Below are 17,832 nucleotides of genomic sequence, written 5' to 3' on the forward strand. Positions count from 1 at the left end.
CTGCCTACTTGATTCTTGTTATTCGTTCTACTATTGATTTAAACTTTTTCAATCAATTCAGAATTACACTTAATCTTATAAGTATAATCATATTTACTAACCCTTTAGTAAATCATGAAGAATATCTTGTTACTCTTATGGTGGACTTTGATCAACACACAACTTTGTGTACTCGATCTCCTAGTCCTTCACTTGACACTTTGTCAATGAATTAGTCTAATTTCCAAATACGAAATTTCTCATTCATCGTGCATCCATGTTGCATGATTCCAAGTTTCTGTCCAATTGAAACTTGGGCGATGAGAAACTCTCCCTATTTGGTAAATTCTCAACTTTCCATAACATAATAAGAACCAAATCCATTATTGCTAATAATAGAAACATTTTAACATCAATTTTTTCATACACGCCATTGTAAGGATAAATAAATAAAATTTAAAATCAAAATTTATTTTATTGCGAAAAAATTTGTCCTTACAATGCAACTCATTGAAAAACTTATGCTAATACATCTTTCTCAGCAATCTAATTCTAACTCTAAGTAGTAGCTCAAGAATCTAATCTTCGAGAAATGCGATCGAAATCCATTCATTCACAATTAGATTCTGCTCACCTCTTCCCTTAAGCTTCCTTTCTTTTCTTCGATCCTACAAAACATCAATTGTAATCTTATCACATTATGTATTCAGAATCTAGAATGAAGCTTAAAAGAGTTAGTCAATGGATTTTACCTAAATTAGAGCCATACGTTTCGACTCTCCCATCTTTTAGATCTCTTAGGTAAATGGTGCAGCTTTGTCTCTAATGCCCTTTCTCTTGGCAATAAAAGCAAATTGACTCTTTCGGAACATGACATGGAACTACTTCAGACATTGTCTTTCTCTTGTGATCAAACTTTTCGATCATAGCATGTCTTTCGTTGCCATTGTCTATATCCATAGAGGTCTCGAAGGCAGATTAACCAATCAACTTTGCTTTCCTATTGCGCCAAATCATTGCTGATTCAGCAGCAATAAGCATATAGGTGAGATCTATAAGGGTCACGTCGTAGTTCATCATATAGTACTCTCTTATGAACTCACTATATGAGTTGGGAAGTGACTGAAGAACCCAATCAACAGCCATTTCCTCACAGACAACGGATCCCAACATTCTTAACCTATCAATGTGTGACGTCATCCCTAGGACGTGTGCACACACGGACTTTCCTTCTTTATGTTTACTTACCAAAAGGGCTTGAGTGATCTTGAACTTTTCAAGCCTTTGAACTTGTGGGTTAGGATGAATAATTGGAGGAGGTAGAGGAAGTGAAGCATGATTTCTTGTTCCTCGATCGAATCGTGGAATATCATCTTCATGTGGAATTCTTGTTCCACGGGATTTGAGAAGACCATAGTTGTCGAACTTTGACATCTACAAAACGGGAGAAAAACGAATTCAAGTTAGTTGATAGATTGAGTCCTTAGTAAATCACCCAAATGAAATACTAAGTCTAGGACCCAACACAATATTCTACAACTCGGGAGAGGGATGCCGTAACCCTAATTGCAGAATATTTGAAGGTAAGTGAATGATGATTCACTAATTTCCACCATGAAAAACGAAAAAGAAATTTAAGTTTTAAATCTATGAAAACTCCTAGATCCTTTGAGATTCATTGAACTTTCAATGGCATGTTTAAATCTCGATATGCCCCTCTAGTTTGTGACTGGGATGCCGAGGATCACAAAGCGGGTGTGAATAACCATGCAAACTTACATGGTGCCCTCACATGTTACAGTCACCTATTCGATGTGCCGGTAAACCACACACGCTCCACCGAACTATGACAAACATTGAGTCACCCTTTGCTACCTTTGCTTAGAACCATTTAGTGTGCCGGAAAACCACACACGCTCCACTAACGTCTTCGCAAGGGCACAAAGTGTAATTTCATGGAATTGCATCAATTCACTTTTGCCTAAGTAACTGAGATTGGGAATTTTATGAAAACATTTAGTTACTTTTATACTTCATTATACTTATACTGGAAGGTTTTGTCCTATCCTACCCTTTCGGCTAACGACCCTCCACTAGTCAAGAGTGCGGTGGGTAAGAGTGGATACCCATTCAATCGCCATTTTATAGGCAATTTTCTTAAACACCCCTTATAGACCAGCTTCGTGAATGAGGCCTACTAACGGTAAGACTGACTTTTACTCATACATATATATAATGTTATACCTTTAATGTTATATATATATATATATATATATATATATATATATATATATATATATATAGGGTGTATTTTATACTTTTAAAATACTAGGTGGTCTAATTTAACAATTATACTTTTAATTCAATTAAATTGTAAACCTAAACTTTTATGGATTTATTAAACTTCTTTTAATTATACACCTTAATTAATTAATAAAACCATAAGGGTGTGATTTGAACTTTTTCAAAACAATACTAGAGTTTTAAAATTTAACATTCCTAATTAAACTTTTAATCAACTTTTAAATTCCAAAATTTGAGGGCAAGTTTTGAAACATTTCAACACATTAGGGTTTAGAATTTAAATATACATCAAAATTAAACCATTTAATCAAAATTTAAATTCCAAAACATGAGGGCAAGTTTTGAAACCTTTTTCAAAACATTAGGGTTTCAACTATTTAAATTTCAAAACAACAAAACTTTTGGGTTCAAATTTAAACTATAAAACCTAAAGGGCAAAATATGAAACTTTTCATAACAACAAGGATTAAATAACAAATAATCTAAATTAACAATTAATCACATAATTATCCATATTTGATTTATTTAATGATTTCTTGCAAAACAATTTATCAATTTACTCAAAATAATTAATCAATTATCACATAAGGAAACAATTATCTTATTAATTGATAAATATCTTCAATTAGATCAAAATTATAGTCAAATATATCATATAATCGGATTAATATTGATCTAACATGATAAGGTAACTATCCATAAGCAAAAACAGCAAGAAATCCCGAAATACCCTCCATCTGACGAGTTGACTCGGCGAGTCAGGCTTGGACTCGACGAGTCTGCATGGACTCGGCGAGTCCAGCCTCCAAAAACCCAAAAAAATGAATTTTCCAATTATACAATGCATCAATACAATTGAAACCAAGCTAGGCTCTGATACCACTGATGGGTTTTGGTCATAAGACATCATATGTGCCCATACAAACCCTAATGCTTGGATCTAGGTTTCTCTATTGTACATGCTTTGAATCCAAGACTATAAACCCTAATTCTAGCATATGGAAATCAATATTAACATATAATTAGGTTTATGATATTACCTTGATTGTTATGTAGCAATAACAATCCCAATTCCTCCTTGAATTGACTTTGGAAGGCTTAGAGTCACAATTGTCACTCCTCTAATGGTTTACAAACACCATAAGCAAGAGGATGAAGAGGAGAGAGGATGGAGGCTGCCAAAACCGTGTGAAAACCCTAGAAGGTTGCTTGTTCACGTTTTTGAGCCTTAAGGGTTCTATATATAGTGAGGCTATTAGGGTTATCTAACAAGGAAACCCTAATTTGGTTGCTTAAGCCCTAAGTAACCCATAGACTCCTTTAATCAAGCCCCTTGGACGATTTCCTTATGGGCTTCCCATAAGAATTTGTCCACCTCTTGATTCAAGGCAATCCATGGCCCAAATTGCAATTATCTTATAATTACAATTCCAGTCCCTTAAGTTCAATTAATCTCTTTTAGTCACAAAACTAATTACTAATTAATTCTTGACTAATATTAATTAAACAATATGATTTCTCCTTTAATATATTATTCTCATAATATATTAATAAATCATATTTAATCCTTTCTCTCCATAATTCATCCTATCAAGTTGCTTTGGTGAAGGCAACCCAAAACGACCATGCTCCATCAGGTCAAGTACATACCAAAATAGTTATGGACTTAGACACTAATCCAACAAATATAACTGCAGATTTTGATGCCGATCATTCTCAGAGAATAAACCATTTATAAAATGATACATCTGACCTTGAATTCTAAAAGTATAAATCCCACTATCTCTAATTGAAATTGGGATTAGATGTAACACCTAAAGACGTAAAAGTAAAAACGGTTATTATATGTTCTAAAAACCTTTCCTTCGTGAAAGCCTGAAGTTAGAAGTTCAATCATGACTGTTGGAAGATGATAACTATACAAGACAACACTACCATCTAAACAGCAAAAACCTGATGTTTATGAATAGAACTTTAAAGCAAAACAATGATGTCAATCAGGAGTCAGGAACGTAAGGTAAGATATCAGCAGCAACAGGAGCGAACTTTAATAGAGCTCTACTTGTTGCATGGTTGACAATAATATGCTTACTTTTATGATTTTATTGCTTTGTAAAGGATTTATGTATGTAATATTTCTTCTATTCAAGTATTTTTAGTTTCCACCTTAAAATAGCCGGTTTCCTATATGATTTCCTATCCTCAAAATCCAAAGATGGATGAACATCCTTCATGATAGATTTATCAACCTTTTGCAATGACAAATAACAGATGAATATAGATGTGCAGCAAGAAACTAAACAAACATCATAACTATAACCAATAATAACATATTTGAATACGTTTCAGATGAAAAGAAGGCAACACGTGATCATAAGATAAGCCTGAAGATGATAGTCTACAAGGAAAAAAGGAGGAAACTTTAAGGGAAACATAAGCAACAAAACATATATTTCTAGCCTAAAAAATAACATAACCCATTAGAATAAGATATATGCATAGAATTTTAGCAAATCTGATACCATTCTTTGTGAAAATAATATGGAAACCCATTTCAAATCAAGGTAATAGCAACATGGTGAACAATTGGAGAAGGAAAATATAACTAATAAGCAAAACGGAACGAAAATAGATTTACCTCTTATACCTTCGGTCCCCTTAATCAGCATGCATCAAATCCTACTGCACAACTAATTTGAACCCTTAATCAAAGCAACGAAGTGAATAGAATCCCAACTCTTGAAATGTGAAAAATAAAAAAACAACAAATAAATAAATATCCGAAAAAATGAATACCAATTGATTTAATTGGGCAAAAAGATAAACTGCTTACTTTAATTGGACCGTACCCTAGACAACATACAGCACCAACATGTAGCATTTGAGGACTACAGGAGGCGTAAGCACAAAACTCCAAAATTACCTGTGGGGGAAGAAAATTGTTTTGGGATATGTACCAGGTAAACAATAATAAACCTAAAATTTTATTTGTTAAGAATAAAAACAAAAGTAATGATGATAAACAAAATAAATTGGTCAAAAGAAAATTGAAAACAAATTGACTACAAAAAGGAGGCATAAATTGCACCAAAATTTGGAAAAGTCCAACAAAGACATCTCTACCTTACAACCTAAGCCTACCAGCTATATTGCTATAAAATAAAGTATACGAACATATATGTTAAAAGTTGTCGCCATAGTTTTCATTATTAGAGGAAGTAAGCAACTCGATGACGTGCACCAAAGTACTAATCTTGAACATATATATAGTAGGAAACTTATTCGGGCCGTGATAATTTCGACCCTAAATAATTTATCATTTAGCTAGTTTTAAGTGATTCGAAAAAAAACAAATTGGGAGCTAAGTTTGATCAAATATGAATAAATGAGGTGATTTGATCATATTTAATCTCTCTACAAGTTTAAATTAAATGTTTCTTTAAGAGACTTTAAAAATGTCTACATATCTTAACCCCCCCCCCCCCAAAAAAAAAAAAACAAAGAAAAAAAACCCTTAGGTTTTGTATATTTACTTTCATCGCTCCTCCAATATTTTTTCATGCGAAGTCATTTATTAAGATATATGTTGACTATAAAATTTTGGATTTTTAGGCATATAAAGGGTTTCGGAAATGAGAATAAAAAGGAGTGTAGACGGCCTTTTCTTTGTCATATATTCACCCTAAATTGATCATTTGTAACTTAATATGAAGTAGAAGGTTCCTTAAAATCCAATAACCCAAAATCTTAAAACTGAAAGGATTATTTGGCTGGTTATAAAAAACTGTAACTAATCACCATAAGTTTTCATACAAGAAATGATAAATAAATTACATGTGAAAATCAAAAACCAAAAATATTTGTGTTTGTTAATAAACAAATTACCAAAAAAAAAGTTAGATAAGTAATATGAGAAAGTTGACTTCCCTAGAGATCGTCTTCGCTTGTACTTGATAAAAATCAATGATCCCAAGGCTTTACTATTTCAGTTTTCACTTTTGCCTAGTTTCTCCCCATGTGCCTTCTATCCATAAAATAAGAATGCACACATTCTACTTTTATGTGTAAATTTGTTTAAAAATGACAGATTGATTGTAACAATCGTCAATTTCCGGTCAAGTCAAAGTCAACTAAAGTCAACAAGTCAAACCGGTCAACTCAACTAACCCTTGTATACTAGGGTTTACGTTATGTAATTACTGTACAACTTGTTATTCTAATGAGAAATCATCAATTGAAAAGTTTGTGTATCTAAATTTCCTTAACCTAAAACTGTGGTATGTAATGAACCAAACTGATAAAACAATGTTGCATACCCATCGGGAGTGTGTAGGACCCTTAAACATGGTTTAACGGGGTTTACGGACCTTGCGTTGCGAAGCCGGACACTCACAAATGTCACACACGAAACCTCTCTCAATCGTTTTCACTCTATCTCTCTCTATTTAGAATCTCTCTCAAATCTCTCCCAAATCTCTCTAAGTATGTGAAATCTCTCCTAAATCCCTCTAAGTATGTGAAATATCTCCCAAATCTCTCTCAAAAGTTCCTTAAACTTTTTAGTCTTTCAGGCCATCCCAACCCTTAACCGAGTCAAAAACGGCTTGAAATGGGGTAAAAACGAGTAAAATAGGCTTAAGGACCCGAAACCTACTCTATAGGGCCGAACCCTCTTAGAGCCAAAAGTCCCCTTAAGGACCGTACTGCTGAGAAGCGAAACCCCAGGTCCGAACCCGAAGCCTCAGGACCGAACCGGAAGCCTTCGGGCCCGAACCTCGCATGAAGAACCGAAGCCACCTTCAGGCCAAAACTCTTGCACCTTTCGCTCCATTTCACCTTCGGTCCATGACCAGAAGGGACCGAACCTCAGACAGGACCGAGAGGTCTCGCAGAAAAGCTTTTTCTTCCCGGTTTTCGACTAGTTTTGCATTTTAGGCCGGTTTTAATTATTTTAACGCGGGATTTTCACCCCCAAAACTTTATTTTAACATATAAGGCCCCATCTTTATTAATTAATCATGTTTTGGGGGATAAATCTTATCCAAGAAGAGTGGGTGAAGTACAAGAGGTGGAGTGTTGACTTTTCTTTAGTTTATGACACAAGCAACCACTCACACCCACTCCATAACTAGCCACATTCCTTCCACCATACCTAGGTCATGTCAATGTACTTTATCATCATTTCCAGCCATATCCCACGTTCTTAGAGCTGGAACATCCACCCTCTCTCCTCACACTTCATTCATTCTCTCATTTTCCACCAAGAATCACACTCCAAACTCTCTCATCTTTCTCTCTCAATTTCGAGAACTTCAAGGCATACTCCAAGGCTTTTCTCCTTCATTTGGTAAGTATCATCATCTCTCTTATGATTATTACACAACCTCCTACTCAAAATCATAGATTGCTTACACAAATTCCATTAGTGTTAGATTATCGAATCTTCAAGCAATCCTCCAAATATTCTTGAGTTGGACACTTCTCTTCTTCAACATTCACCCACTGAAATCATATAAGGTGAGTTCATACCCCTATTTTTTCATGTTTTCTTAAGTTTTAGGGGGGGGGGGGGAATACAAGTTAAAACACCAAGAACACAACTAAACTTTTCCAACAGCTTTCATCAAGAAAGTTTAACTCCATTCACGGACTGTTTTGGTCAACTTAAACATTTTAGTTTTCAAAATTGTATTAGACACAAATAGTTCAGGTTTATACCTTTATGATGATTTTTACAAAACAACCTATCATTTCAAGAACAAATCCGGACCAGTCTGTGAATATGGACATTTTAACACAAGTTAAAGACTTCCAAAAATCATAATAAAAATAATGGATAAACTAGACACATTTTATGAACTCTCAGAATTTATGGATTTAGTTTTCGACTCCGTATGATTTTTCTAAAATAGTGCAAAACGGTTAAAAACTAGTTAACAGCTTATACTTTCATAACACTTTGTATTATGTTGAGCAAAGTGTATAACAATAAGTACTAAATAATGAATGTGTTTTTCTTGTTAGTTTATCATCATAAACTGAAATTTAGTCATTCATGATAACTTTCTTCATTCATTTAGAACACATATAATAAGCTATAATAAGCATAGTTTATGGATTCATAGCACTAATGCATTTTCATAAAAGAGTTCTTTTACATTACAAATGTTTTGGATAAACTATAATAGGTACAGTTTATGTATCATTTACATTTCAAACTTATTTACCAAAGGTTTTTAGTTCAGTTCACGTAAATTTGTTAATGAATAATTGTTAGTCATTCCCTTCATGTTACCTTCATGGTAACAAAATCAAAAGTCCTTTAAGTTATAACCAGAGTCTCTTGTAGGGAGAGCGTGATAGTTCTGTATAGATCTGTATTGGGTCTGACAAGGCCGCACCTGAGCTGCTTGCAGCAGCTAGACCGGCAGGTCTGAGGTGACAATTGTCATTTAACGTGTGACACCTAAAGAACGTCGTATTACAAGGCCGTCTGAGTCTTTGCATGGTTATAATAGATCACATGTGGTATTAACAAATCATAAGATTTACGGGTTCTACTTTTATATTAGCGAGTTATGTCGATTTAACTCACAGGAATTACTTTAAGTATGGAAAAATACTTGTACACTTTTATATCAAAAAAGGTTTTATGCCGATTTAAAATCACTTTTATATCTTTAAGTATGGAAAATACTTGTTTACTTTCGGTCATGGGATTTAGGACTACCTAACTCTTATAAGGAAAATATTGGATTTTATTTGGAAACATATTTCTGTTAAAACTACATTCATCTAGAATTGTTAGGCTTCGGCTATAATTGTGAAGTGTATATGTTAGAGTTATATAAGAATCTATTCATAATCGACTTAGAATTGGTGGGCCCGCCTTTCTTCATATTCCTTGTTTGGTTGTGGATCTAGGGCAAACACATTATATTCGAAGGTGTATTTAATTTAAATCTTATATAGCTTATATACACTGGGTAATTATAGAAGGAATCTACGGGCCGTTCTAGAGTTCATTATTGCATAACACAGAAGCATTCATTTCATACGTAATAAAGAAAATATTACATTTTCTGGAAACATACTTTGTCGTTTTTACAAAGAAAACGGTTTCTTTCTCAAACAAAACTCTTATGAACTCACCAACTTCATTGTTGACACTTTTTCAAAACTACTTGTATTCTCAGGAAATTAATGAAACAGGAAAACCAACAGCGTTTTGAGGATGGAACATTAAATCATCAAACAGTTCATTTTGTCATCATAATGTAATTGATTTGAAACATGTAAACATATACTTTGGTGTAACTTTTTCAATTATATTTATGATGGTTGTATTTACTTTGAGCACTATTATACTCGTTGTTGTGATACTATACATGAAGTCCTTCACCCCCGAACGTTTCCACCATCCTTGGTTTGGGGGTGTGACATTGATCAACCACTTTGGTCTTCCAATGGGACCATTCTAGCAAGTATATTACTAATAAACTCAAATAGATCACGTGTATATGACTATTAATATTGCAATTTCATGAGGCTTATCAGCTAAGGATACAATTTCAATTACCAATCTAAATTGATCGCGACACGTAGAATTAAAAAAAATCATTATATACATACAAGATCATGAATTAGTAAGTGAACCCATTAGCCAAAAGCTATAGAATAAAGATGATCATCTTGGGTAAGTCAGCCAGTGAGTCGGCTGCCTTGGACCGTGGCAACATAATGAATTTTTATTATGTTGCTTTTGGCTAATGCGTGATAATAGTTAATATAACATGAAATATGAACCGATGAACTCCAAAATGATGTTTTCACCTTTTTGTTCATATTTTGGGAAGAGTATATGAGTTAGCTTTAGTTACTCTAAAAAGATAGATCATTAGAGTTAGATTGAAACAAGTTTAGTTGACAACAGAATGTAATTCGATTTTTTATAACCATTACCTTCAGCTCCCACATGCTCATTGTTAAACCATATTAAAGAGTTCTTTGAGACATACTCAAACAAAACTCCAATAATATATATTATTAAGAGTAAAAAGATAACAATAGATAGAAGTAGGAAGCCACAAAACTTATCAACATAACACAGGGGAAGTCTATATACTTCAAAAATGGATGTTCATAAGACTCTTTACTGTTACATCTTTAATGGATCAATCATGTTCTTAAGTAGAAGAGAGAAATAATCGAGATATTTTAAAGGAATCCTAAAAATCAAAAGTTTATTAAGATATATACTTGCCAAAATTGAAATATAGGGATGCTAAAGTATGAAAATGCACATATTCAAGAAGCCTTTAATTATTACCATGATGGTCTAAACAGTTAAAGATTACAAATCGTCCATCAAAATACAAGCCACCAGCAACATCAAAGAAATATGATTTAAGGCTCACCTTGAAACCAGTGATCATTACAGCAATAGGCAGACTTGGATAGTAGTCTTCTTCAACAACATATTTATATTGTATCATCACGAATTTGCTTACAATTCACAAGCCACCCATACCAGATAATCCATTCTCCTTGTCACATGCTAACCAAACACACAATACACAAACGTAGAATCAGTGAAACATATTATCAAACACCATATGAACGTTCAAGATACATGAAAGATAGAAAACAAATGCTTACATTTTGATAGTTATATTAAAGATAAACATTTTTTGAAAGAGTAACGACACAAACTCTTTCAATATAAAGCAATGAACTTCCTATGCAGCTTACATAAAGACAACCTTCTCTACTTCTTTAGAAATGCTAATTATCAAAAACCTAAAACCTCAACTTCCATTATTCCCCCTCTCCCTATTATAAACAGCCTAGACCAGGAAACAAATGTAATTCAAAGGAAACCCATGAAATTCAAATAAAGAGGTGTTTGAATTCGGTTTAATCTAATTATTCTAATTTGAATGCTAACAATCTGTCTTGGGTGTTTTGATGCAGTAATATGGTGTGTGATAAAGCTTACCTGAATGCAGTGAAAGCCATGACCAAAAACATCACATATGTCTCTTCTAATGTTGACACATTTCAATCCAAGATGTTGTAGAAAAAGAAGATAAGATATGGCATGTCCTTAACAAAACAATGATGATCTTAAATACACAAAAACACATAGAAGAGAAGAGATGTTATAGAACCCTAGCATATAGGTACTTACCTTGGTCGACTTCTCATGTGCAGATGGGAATGAAACACAAGCATAGAACCCATAGAATCCTAATTACATGTTGTAGAAGAAAATTCCAAGAAAGTTGTTGAGAACCCTAAATTATAATCGTAACTGAAGATGCACAAATAAATCCATCAATTTGACAGCTTTCGATGCTTACAACTAAGCACATGTGTTGTTACCATAGAAACATGGAGAGGGTGAATCGGCAACAGTTAAACAAGGTGGCGGTAAAAGAGAAGCAGCAGGTAGAAAGGTGCTTAAATCAACGCCTTCAATGTGGTTTCGTAACCAAATAATCACATAATTTTCAACCTGGAGAAGAAGAGGAAGGATTAACAACAAAATCAAAGAAAAAGATAAGAAGGAGATAGAGCCTGTCATCGACATAGTCTCCTCACCTCCAATTTAACAAATTGAAACACAAGAGTACCTAAAATCAATCAAAAGATGGTTAAGCAGCATACGAAGATGAAGAAGAATCGTTGATATTAATCATGCTTTCAAAGAAATACGGTAACAGTATGTCGACCATCGCCTTCCTTGGATCGACCGAGGATAAATTGGGGAATTTCTTTGTAAATTGATGAAGAACATATACCAATAATGAAATCAGTAAATGGAAAAAGGCGTAAGATGTAAGAAGAAGGCGTATGATGATACGCCGATAGTTGCAATTAAACAACGAGAAGTCTCCATGTTGATGCTTATACAGGTCTTCTAAAGAGAGAAAGAAGAAGACAGAATACATCAGCATTAATATGAAGCTCTATTTTTTAGTCGGTATAAAAAATAGAGAAAAAACATAGAGAGATGTTCCTGAGTGACTCAGCCACAAATCATGGCAATTGGAAAAGCTAGAAGCAGCTGGTGTGAAGCCTAGGAGCAAAATCTACTAGCGAAGTCTTATATGGGCAGCGACCAACTTCCACTTGGTTAAAGGAGGTGAGACAGGCAACCAAGCTGCTTCGACATCCACAGAATAAGTTAAAATAGCCGCCCAAAACACTCGTATTGGAGGAGGAAGCAGATCATCGACGTGGACATAAGTGGAACTCTTGAACATATATATATATATATATATATATATATATATATATATCAAGGTTGTAAAAATCGTTCGACGTTAGCTAGTCAGTGGACTGAGGTTAAGAGATTAATCGGCTAGGCGGTGATTAATCGGGGACCATTAATTGCTAATTTGTTAGATTTTAAAAAAATAAATATAACTAATATCATATAAAAGTTCATAAACATCACTAATATTATAACAAAATAGGTTAATTTGACAAATACAACACTAATCATACCTCAAATAGCTTCTTTTGAGATATAACTTCTTTAAATTGTTAAATTTTCATCGGGTTCTACTGTTTCAGTCATTATGTATGCAGGAATTAATCGGTAGGCGCCCTCTAATCGGTCTAGTAGCGCCTAGAGATTAATCGGGATTTTTACAACACGCACACACACACACACACACACACACATATATATATATGACATCTTTGATTTCATTCAAGGAATTTAAATTACATCAGATTTTTAGGAATACAATTTCATTCAACACATTCAAATTTTCTTTCCAATTCAACATCACAAATTTTATTTCATTAAAGAGATTATTTTAAAATCGGCATTCTTAAACAATATTAATACATATTTTCAAGAGTAACAGTTTGCATCAAAATAATAATAAGTGTTATTACAAATTACAAATGCAAGAACAGACATTCTTATAGAATAAATCTAAATTGCATTCATTGACTACTAAATTCCAACCGTTCTTAAAAAAATATAATATGAATGTGTTAAGAATGAATGAGAACGTGACGAAAAAATTAAAAATGATATATAAAACTAAATGATGAACCATTTTTATAAAATAAAACAACCATTTTTGTAACACAAAACAAGAATATATACAATATTTTTAAGTAACTATACAACCTTATATACTACATTTTTTAAGAATTTTTTTAAAATATATACTACATTATTTGTAACGTGCAATCTAAAAGAATATTACCGAAACAAAAAAAGCAACTTTATAAAAGCATATGAATTCTTAAAGCATATTGCACTATGCATTCTTAAAGAATATCACATACATTCTTAAAGAATATTGATGGTAGTTCCTTTCGATTAATAAACTGCAGGTCCTCTCGTTCAACTTCAAACATCTACAAAATAGATTTGAAAATTTAAATTCACGAGATAAAATTAATAAAAACTAGAACTATAGATTATTGCTAATAATTATCTCACTAGAATTTTAGCTATGCATGATCCAATCGATGTAGTGTAGTTTAGAGTTTAGATGCCATATAATAGATGATCAGAAGAAGAATAACAATGAAGAAGAAATGAGAACAAATCTTCCTAGTTTAGATGCAAAAATGATTTTGCGTTTACGATGATGAAAAAAGAGGCATGGTCGATGATCGGTGATGGTGTGTAGATTAATAAAGATTACTACTTAAAATTATGGTATTTAAGTCAAAACTATTAATTAAGTTTCCAAATTTAAAAGTATTTAATATTTATAATAATTAATTTAATTAACCAAATTACTATATCAAACAAGTAGACCACATTTGGTCATACACAATACTTTATATATATATATATATATATATATATATATATATATATATATATATATATATATATATATATATATATATATATATATCCAAACCAAAACTAACCAAAAGAGTCGGTTTTACAGTTGCACTTTTTTTGTTACTGTTTATTTTTAGTTTAGGATTGACCGGATTACAGTTTTTAGGTTTTTTTCACATCCCAATTTTTGTTTTTTCTTTATGAAATGGAGGTTTTAAGTCAATGTTTGAAATATACTTAGTATGGACTTATTTTTTCTTTATGAAATGGAGGTTTTAAGTCGTTTTAAGTCATATTTGAAATATTTCATTTTGTTTTTTCTTTATGAAATGGAGGTTTTAAGTCATGTTTGAAATATACTTATGGACTTATTTTTTCTTTATGAAATGGAGGTTTTAAGTCGTTTTAAGTCATATTTGAAATATTTCATTTTGTTTTTTCTTTATGAAATGGAGGTTTTAAGTCATGTTTGAAATATACTTATGGACTTATTTTTTCTTTATGGAATGGAGGTTTTAAGTCATATTTGAAATGTTTGAAATATAGTTAGTATGGAATATAGATAGAAGTATAAATAATTTAAAATAGTTTAGAAGTAAAATTAGATTTAAAATAATAATTGATAATTAGGTCATTTTTATCATTTAACTTTTGGTTTTGTTATCATTTAATCACTCAAAGTTTTAAAAGGTCATCAAACTTTTGACTTTGTGTTCATTTAGTCATTTAATTTTTGATTTGGTCACAATTAGTCACCTAACTTTTAGATTTGTGCTCTTTTAGTCAATTAACTTTTAAAATAAATGTGACCAAAACAAAAGTTAAATGACGAAATGATCACAAAACCAAAAGTTTGATGATCTTTTAAAACTTAAAAGAGTTAAGTGACCAAATGAGCACACAACCAAAAGTTAAGTGACCAAAAATGACTTAAATCATTAAAATAATTGATAAAGAAGATTATGGGTTCGAAACAAACAGAATTAAATTTAAAGGGGCAGAAGTGTAACTTTGGAAAACAATTTACATATAACACCCCTCTACTATGAGTCTATTACTACTTCCCCACTTAACCTTTCTTCTTCAAATCATAACCGTCGGCGCGCTTCCTCAGATCATCAACAAATTGATCAGTCGGCGGAACATCATTTTTCTCCTCCGGGTCGCTGGTCACCGCCTCCTTCACCATATTAGTAGTATCCTTCGTAATATCCCACATATTATCCAACGTTTTTTTAGCCATTTCTCCGATTTCCAATCCAGTTTCCAAAGCTTTCGCAACTCCTTGCTTCGCCGTCTCCGCCACGAAACTCTCGTTCTCCCTTCTTTCATAGGTAGAAGATGACGGAGTTGCAGTTGATTTCACTACGTTTACACGATCAAAATCTGCACCAGTTTCCGATCCCAATCCCAATCCCGATCCGGTTGGCCTGATATCATCAACCAAATTCGAATCCTGCATATCGATTAATGATTAACAATCAGATTTCATAGAATCCTGTTAATAAGTTGTGGTTTTTGCTTTTACCTTGTGATTAGGATGTGCGGGTAGAGTGGAAAAGAAGTTAGAGGGATAGACATGAACCCTAGCTGCGGATTGCTGAAGATTTTTGTTAATGGCGAAGCCGATGAACCTGCAGTACGAAAACATTGCTGCTGTTGATATGGAGGTGGTGGTTCTTTGTATGTTTAGTTAAAATAGTGCTGAATGTTCAAAAGGGGGACACGAACACTTGTGCAGACGATGACACGTGGTTGTCACGTGGCAATGGCGTAAGTTAGATGTCAAATAGAACAAAATTATTTTTTCAAAACCATGTTTCCATTTTGTTGAGTGGGACTAGGGATGAGCAATAGGACCGAATCGGCCCGACGGTTCTACCGGTTTCTGGTTTCTACCGGTTCTTGTCGTGTCTTCAAATGTTGGAACCGCTCCTTGAAAAATAGCATCATACGGTTCCGGTTTTTGCCGGTTCTACCGGTTCCGGTTCCAAAAATCCACAAAAATAACATCCCGGTCCCGGCCCGACCGGTTCCGGTACCGGTTCCGGCCGGTTCCCCGGTCCATATGCTCATCCCTACAGTGGGACATTAGACATGCATGCATAACTTCATGTTTTTAGCATTTTTAATCTCTAACTTACTGTAATCACTTCAATTTCACTTCTAATGACTTTGGATTATTAATTATCATAAAATACATGTTTTAAATCCTAATTAACATCCTAAAACACATCAATGACATGCTTGATTCAACAATTAAGAGGTAGTGTCTTCTTTTTTCTCATTTAAGCTTCAAAACACCATTTATGACTTCTACAGTTAACGGATTATGTTCAATAATTTGAACATAACATACAATAATCTATATCTGAATCATATTAGGAACTTAGTTTCATAATCAAATTCGAAATTAACAAGGTCAATTCATGAATTCATTGAACTAAGGCTCAAAACATCTATTGAAGCTCTATGATTTCAAATTCAACCATAGATTTTAGATTGCAACACTTGATTAATATTGTAACACATAATCTAACTCTAAACTTGATTTAATCATTGTATTAACTCTTAGAATTCAAATAAGAATATAACTCCATACCTCCGAATGAAAAAGAAAATGGAGAGTTTGTACCTCTAGTAGCTTGATTAAGTGTCGCGATTGCTTAATCTTCTAAGAATAATGGGATGCAACTTCTAGTATTGCAAGGGCTCTTGAAATCGCCCAACCCTAGCTCTCTAAAATTGAAATCGTCTAAGGGAAACGGGAGTCATTCCCTCCCAACCCACTGAACCCATTGTCATATCAGTTTTTCTCTTTCATTTTTCTTCATCTTTCCCAACTCACAACTCACAGAAATCCTATCTTTCTCAACTCACTCAACTTACTTAATTAAAATATATATATATATATATACTAAACAACTAAGGTACAAATCTTAAAACACATGGTACAAAAGAAAATGAGAGAGAGAGAGAGAGGGGATGAAATGGGTTAGTGAAACCAATTAAACAATCCGCGCTGAAGAGGGAGTGGTACAGGCGGCAACTCTAATGCTAATTAAGATTTTACCTTGATTGTTTTGTATTTTTTTTAATTGAGTAGGTTGTGTGGGTTGAAAAAGATAGGGTTTCCGTGTGTTGTCGGTTGAAAAAGAGAAAGAAAAATAAAAGAGAAAAACTGATGTGACAGTGGGTTTAGTGGGTTGGGAGGGAATGACTCCCTCCTCCCTCCTCCCTAAGTGAGAGGGAGAATAAGAGAGTAGGAGACTTATGTTCATAAGTTTCAACATTTGACCCTTGTGGTACCTCATTTCTTAGTTCTTAGGGAGGAGGGAGTCGTTCCCATTGAACCCACCGAACCCACTGAACTCACTGCCACATCAGCTTTTCTCTTTGATTTTTCTTTATCTTTCCGAACCCACAACACATGGAAATCCTATCTTTCTCAAATCACTCAACCCACTCAATTAAAAAATATATACAAAATAATCAAGGTAAAATCTTAATTAGCAATAGAGTTACTGCCGATATCACTCCCTCTTCGGCGGGTTGTTTAATTGGTTTCACGAACTCATTTCATCCTCTCTATCTACTTTCTCTCTCTCATTTTCTCTTGTACCATGTGTTTTAAGACTTGTACCTTAGTTGTTTAGTATTTTTTTTTAATTGAGTGGGTTGAGAAAGATAGGATTTCCGTGTGTTGTGGGTTGGGAAAGATG

At 33.3% G+C, this 17,832-nt stretch overlaps 1 protein-coding gene across 1 annotated transcript; it reads right to left on the reverse strand.

Moving 5' to 3' along the window:
- Positions 1-15,044: 15,044 nt before the first annotated feature.
- Positions 15,045-15,785, reverse strand: LOC145062688 (uncharacterized). The gene is made up of 2 exons (XM_079010276.1): positions 15,639-15,785; positions 15,045-15,566 (listed from the first exon to the last, which is right to left on the reverse strand). The coding sequence occupies exons 1-2, from the start codon at positions 15,759-15,761 to the stop codon at positions 15,180-15,182; spliced, it is 510 nt and encodes a 169-aa protein (XP_078866402.1). The 5' UTR covers positions 15,762-15,785; the 3' UTR covers positions 15,045-15,179.
- Positions 15,786-17,832: the final 2,047 nt, after the last annotated feature.

Source organism: Lactuca serriola, chromosome 7 (assembly GCF_051521515.1).
Source record: "Lactuca serriola cultivar US96UC23 chromosome 7, Lser_US96UC23_V15, whole genome shotgun sequence".
NCBI lineage: Eukaryota > Viridiplantae > Streptophyta > Magnoliopsida > Asterales > Asteraceae > Lactuca > Lactuca serriola.

What these genes read in the sequence shown, in the direction of transcription:
- LOC145062688 (XM_079010276.1), bottom strand. Translation starts at nt 15,761, where the DNA reads ATGTTTTCGTACTGCAGGTTCATCGGCTTCGCCATTAACAAAAATCTT. An exon ending in CCGCACATCCTAATCACAAG is followed by an intron (nt 15,567 to 15,638) that starts GTAAAAGCAAAA and finishes ATCGATATGCAG; the next exon opens with GATTCGAATTTGGTTGATGA.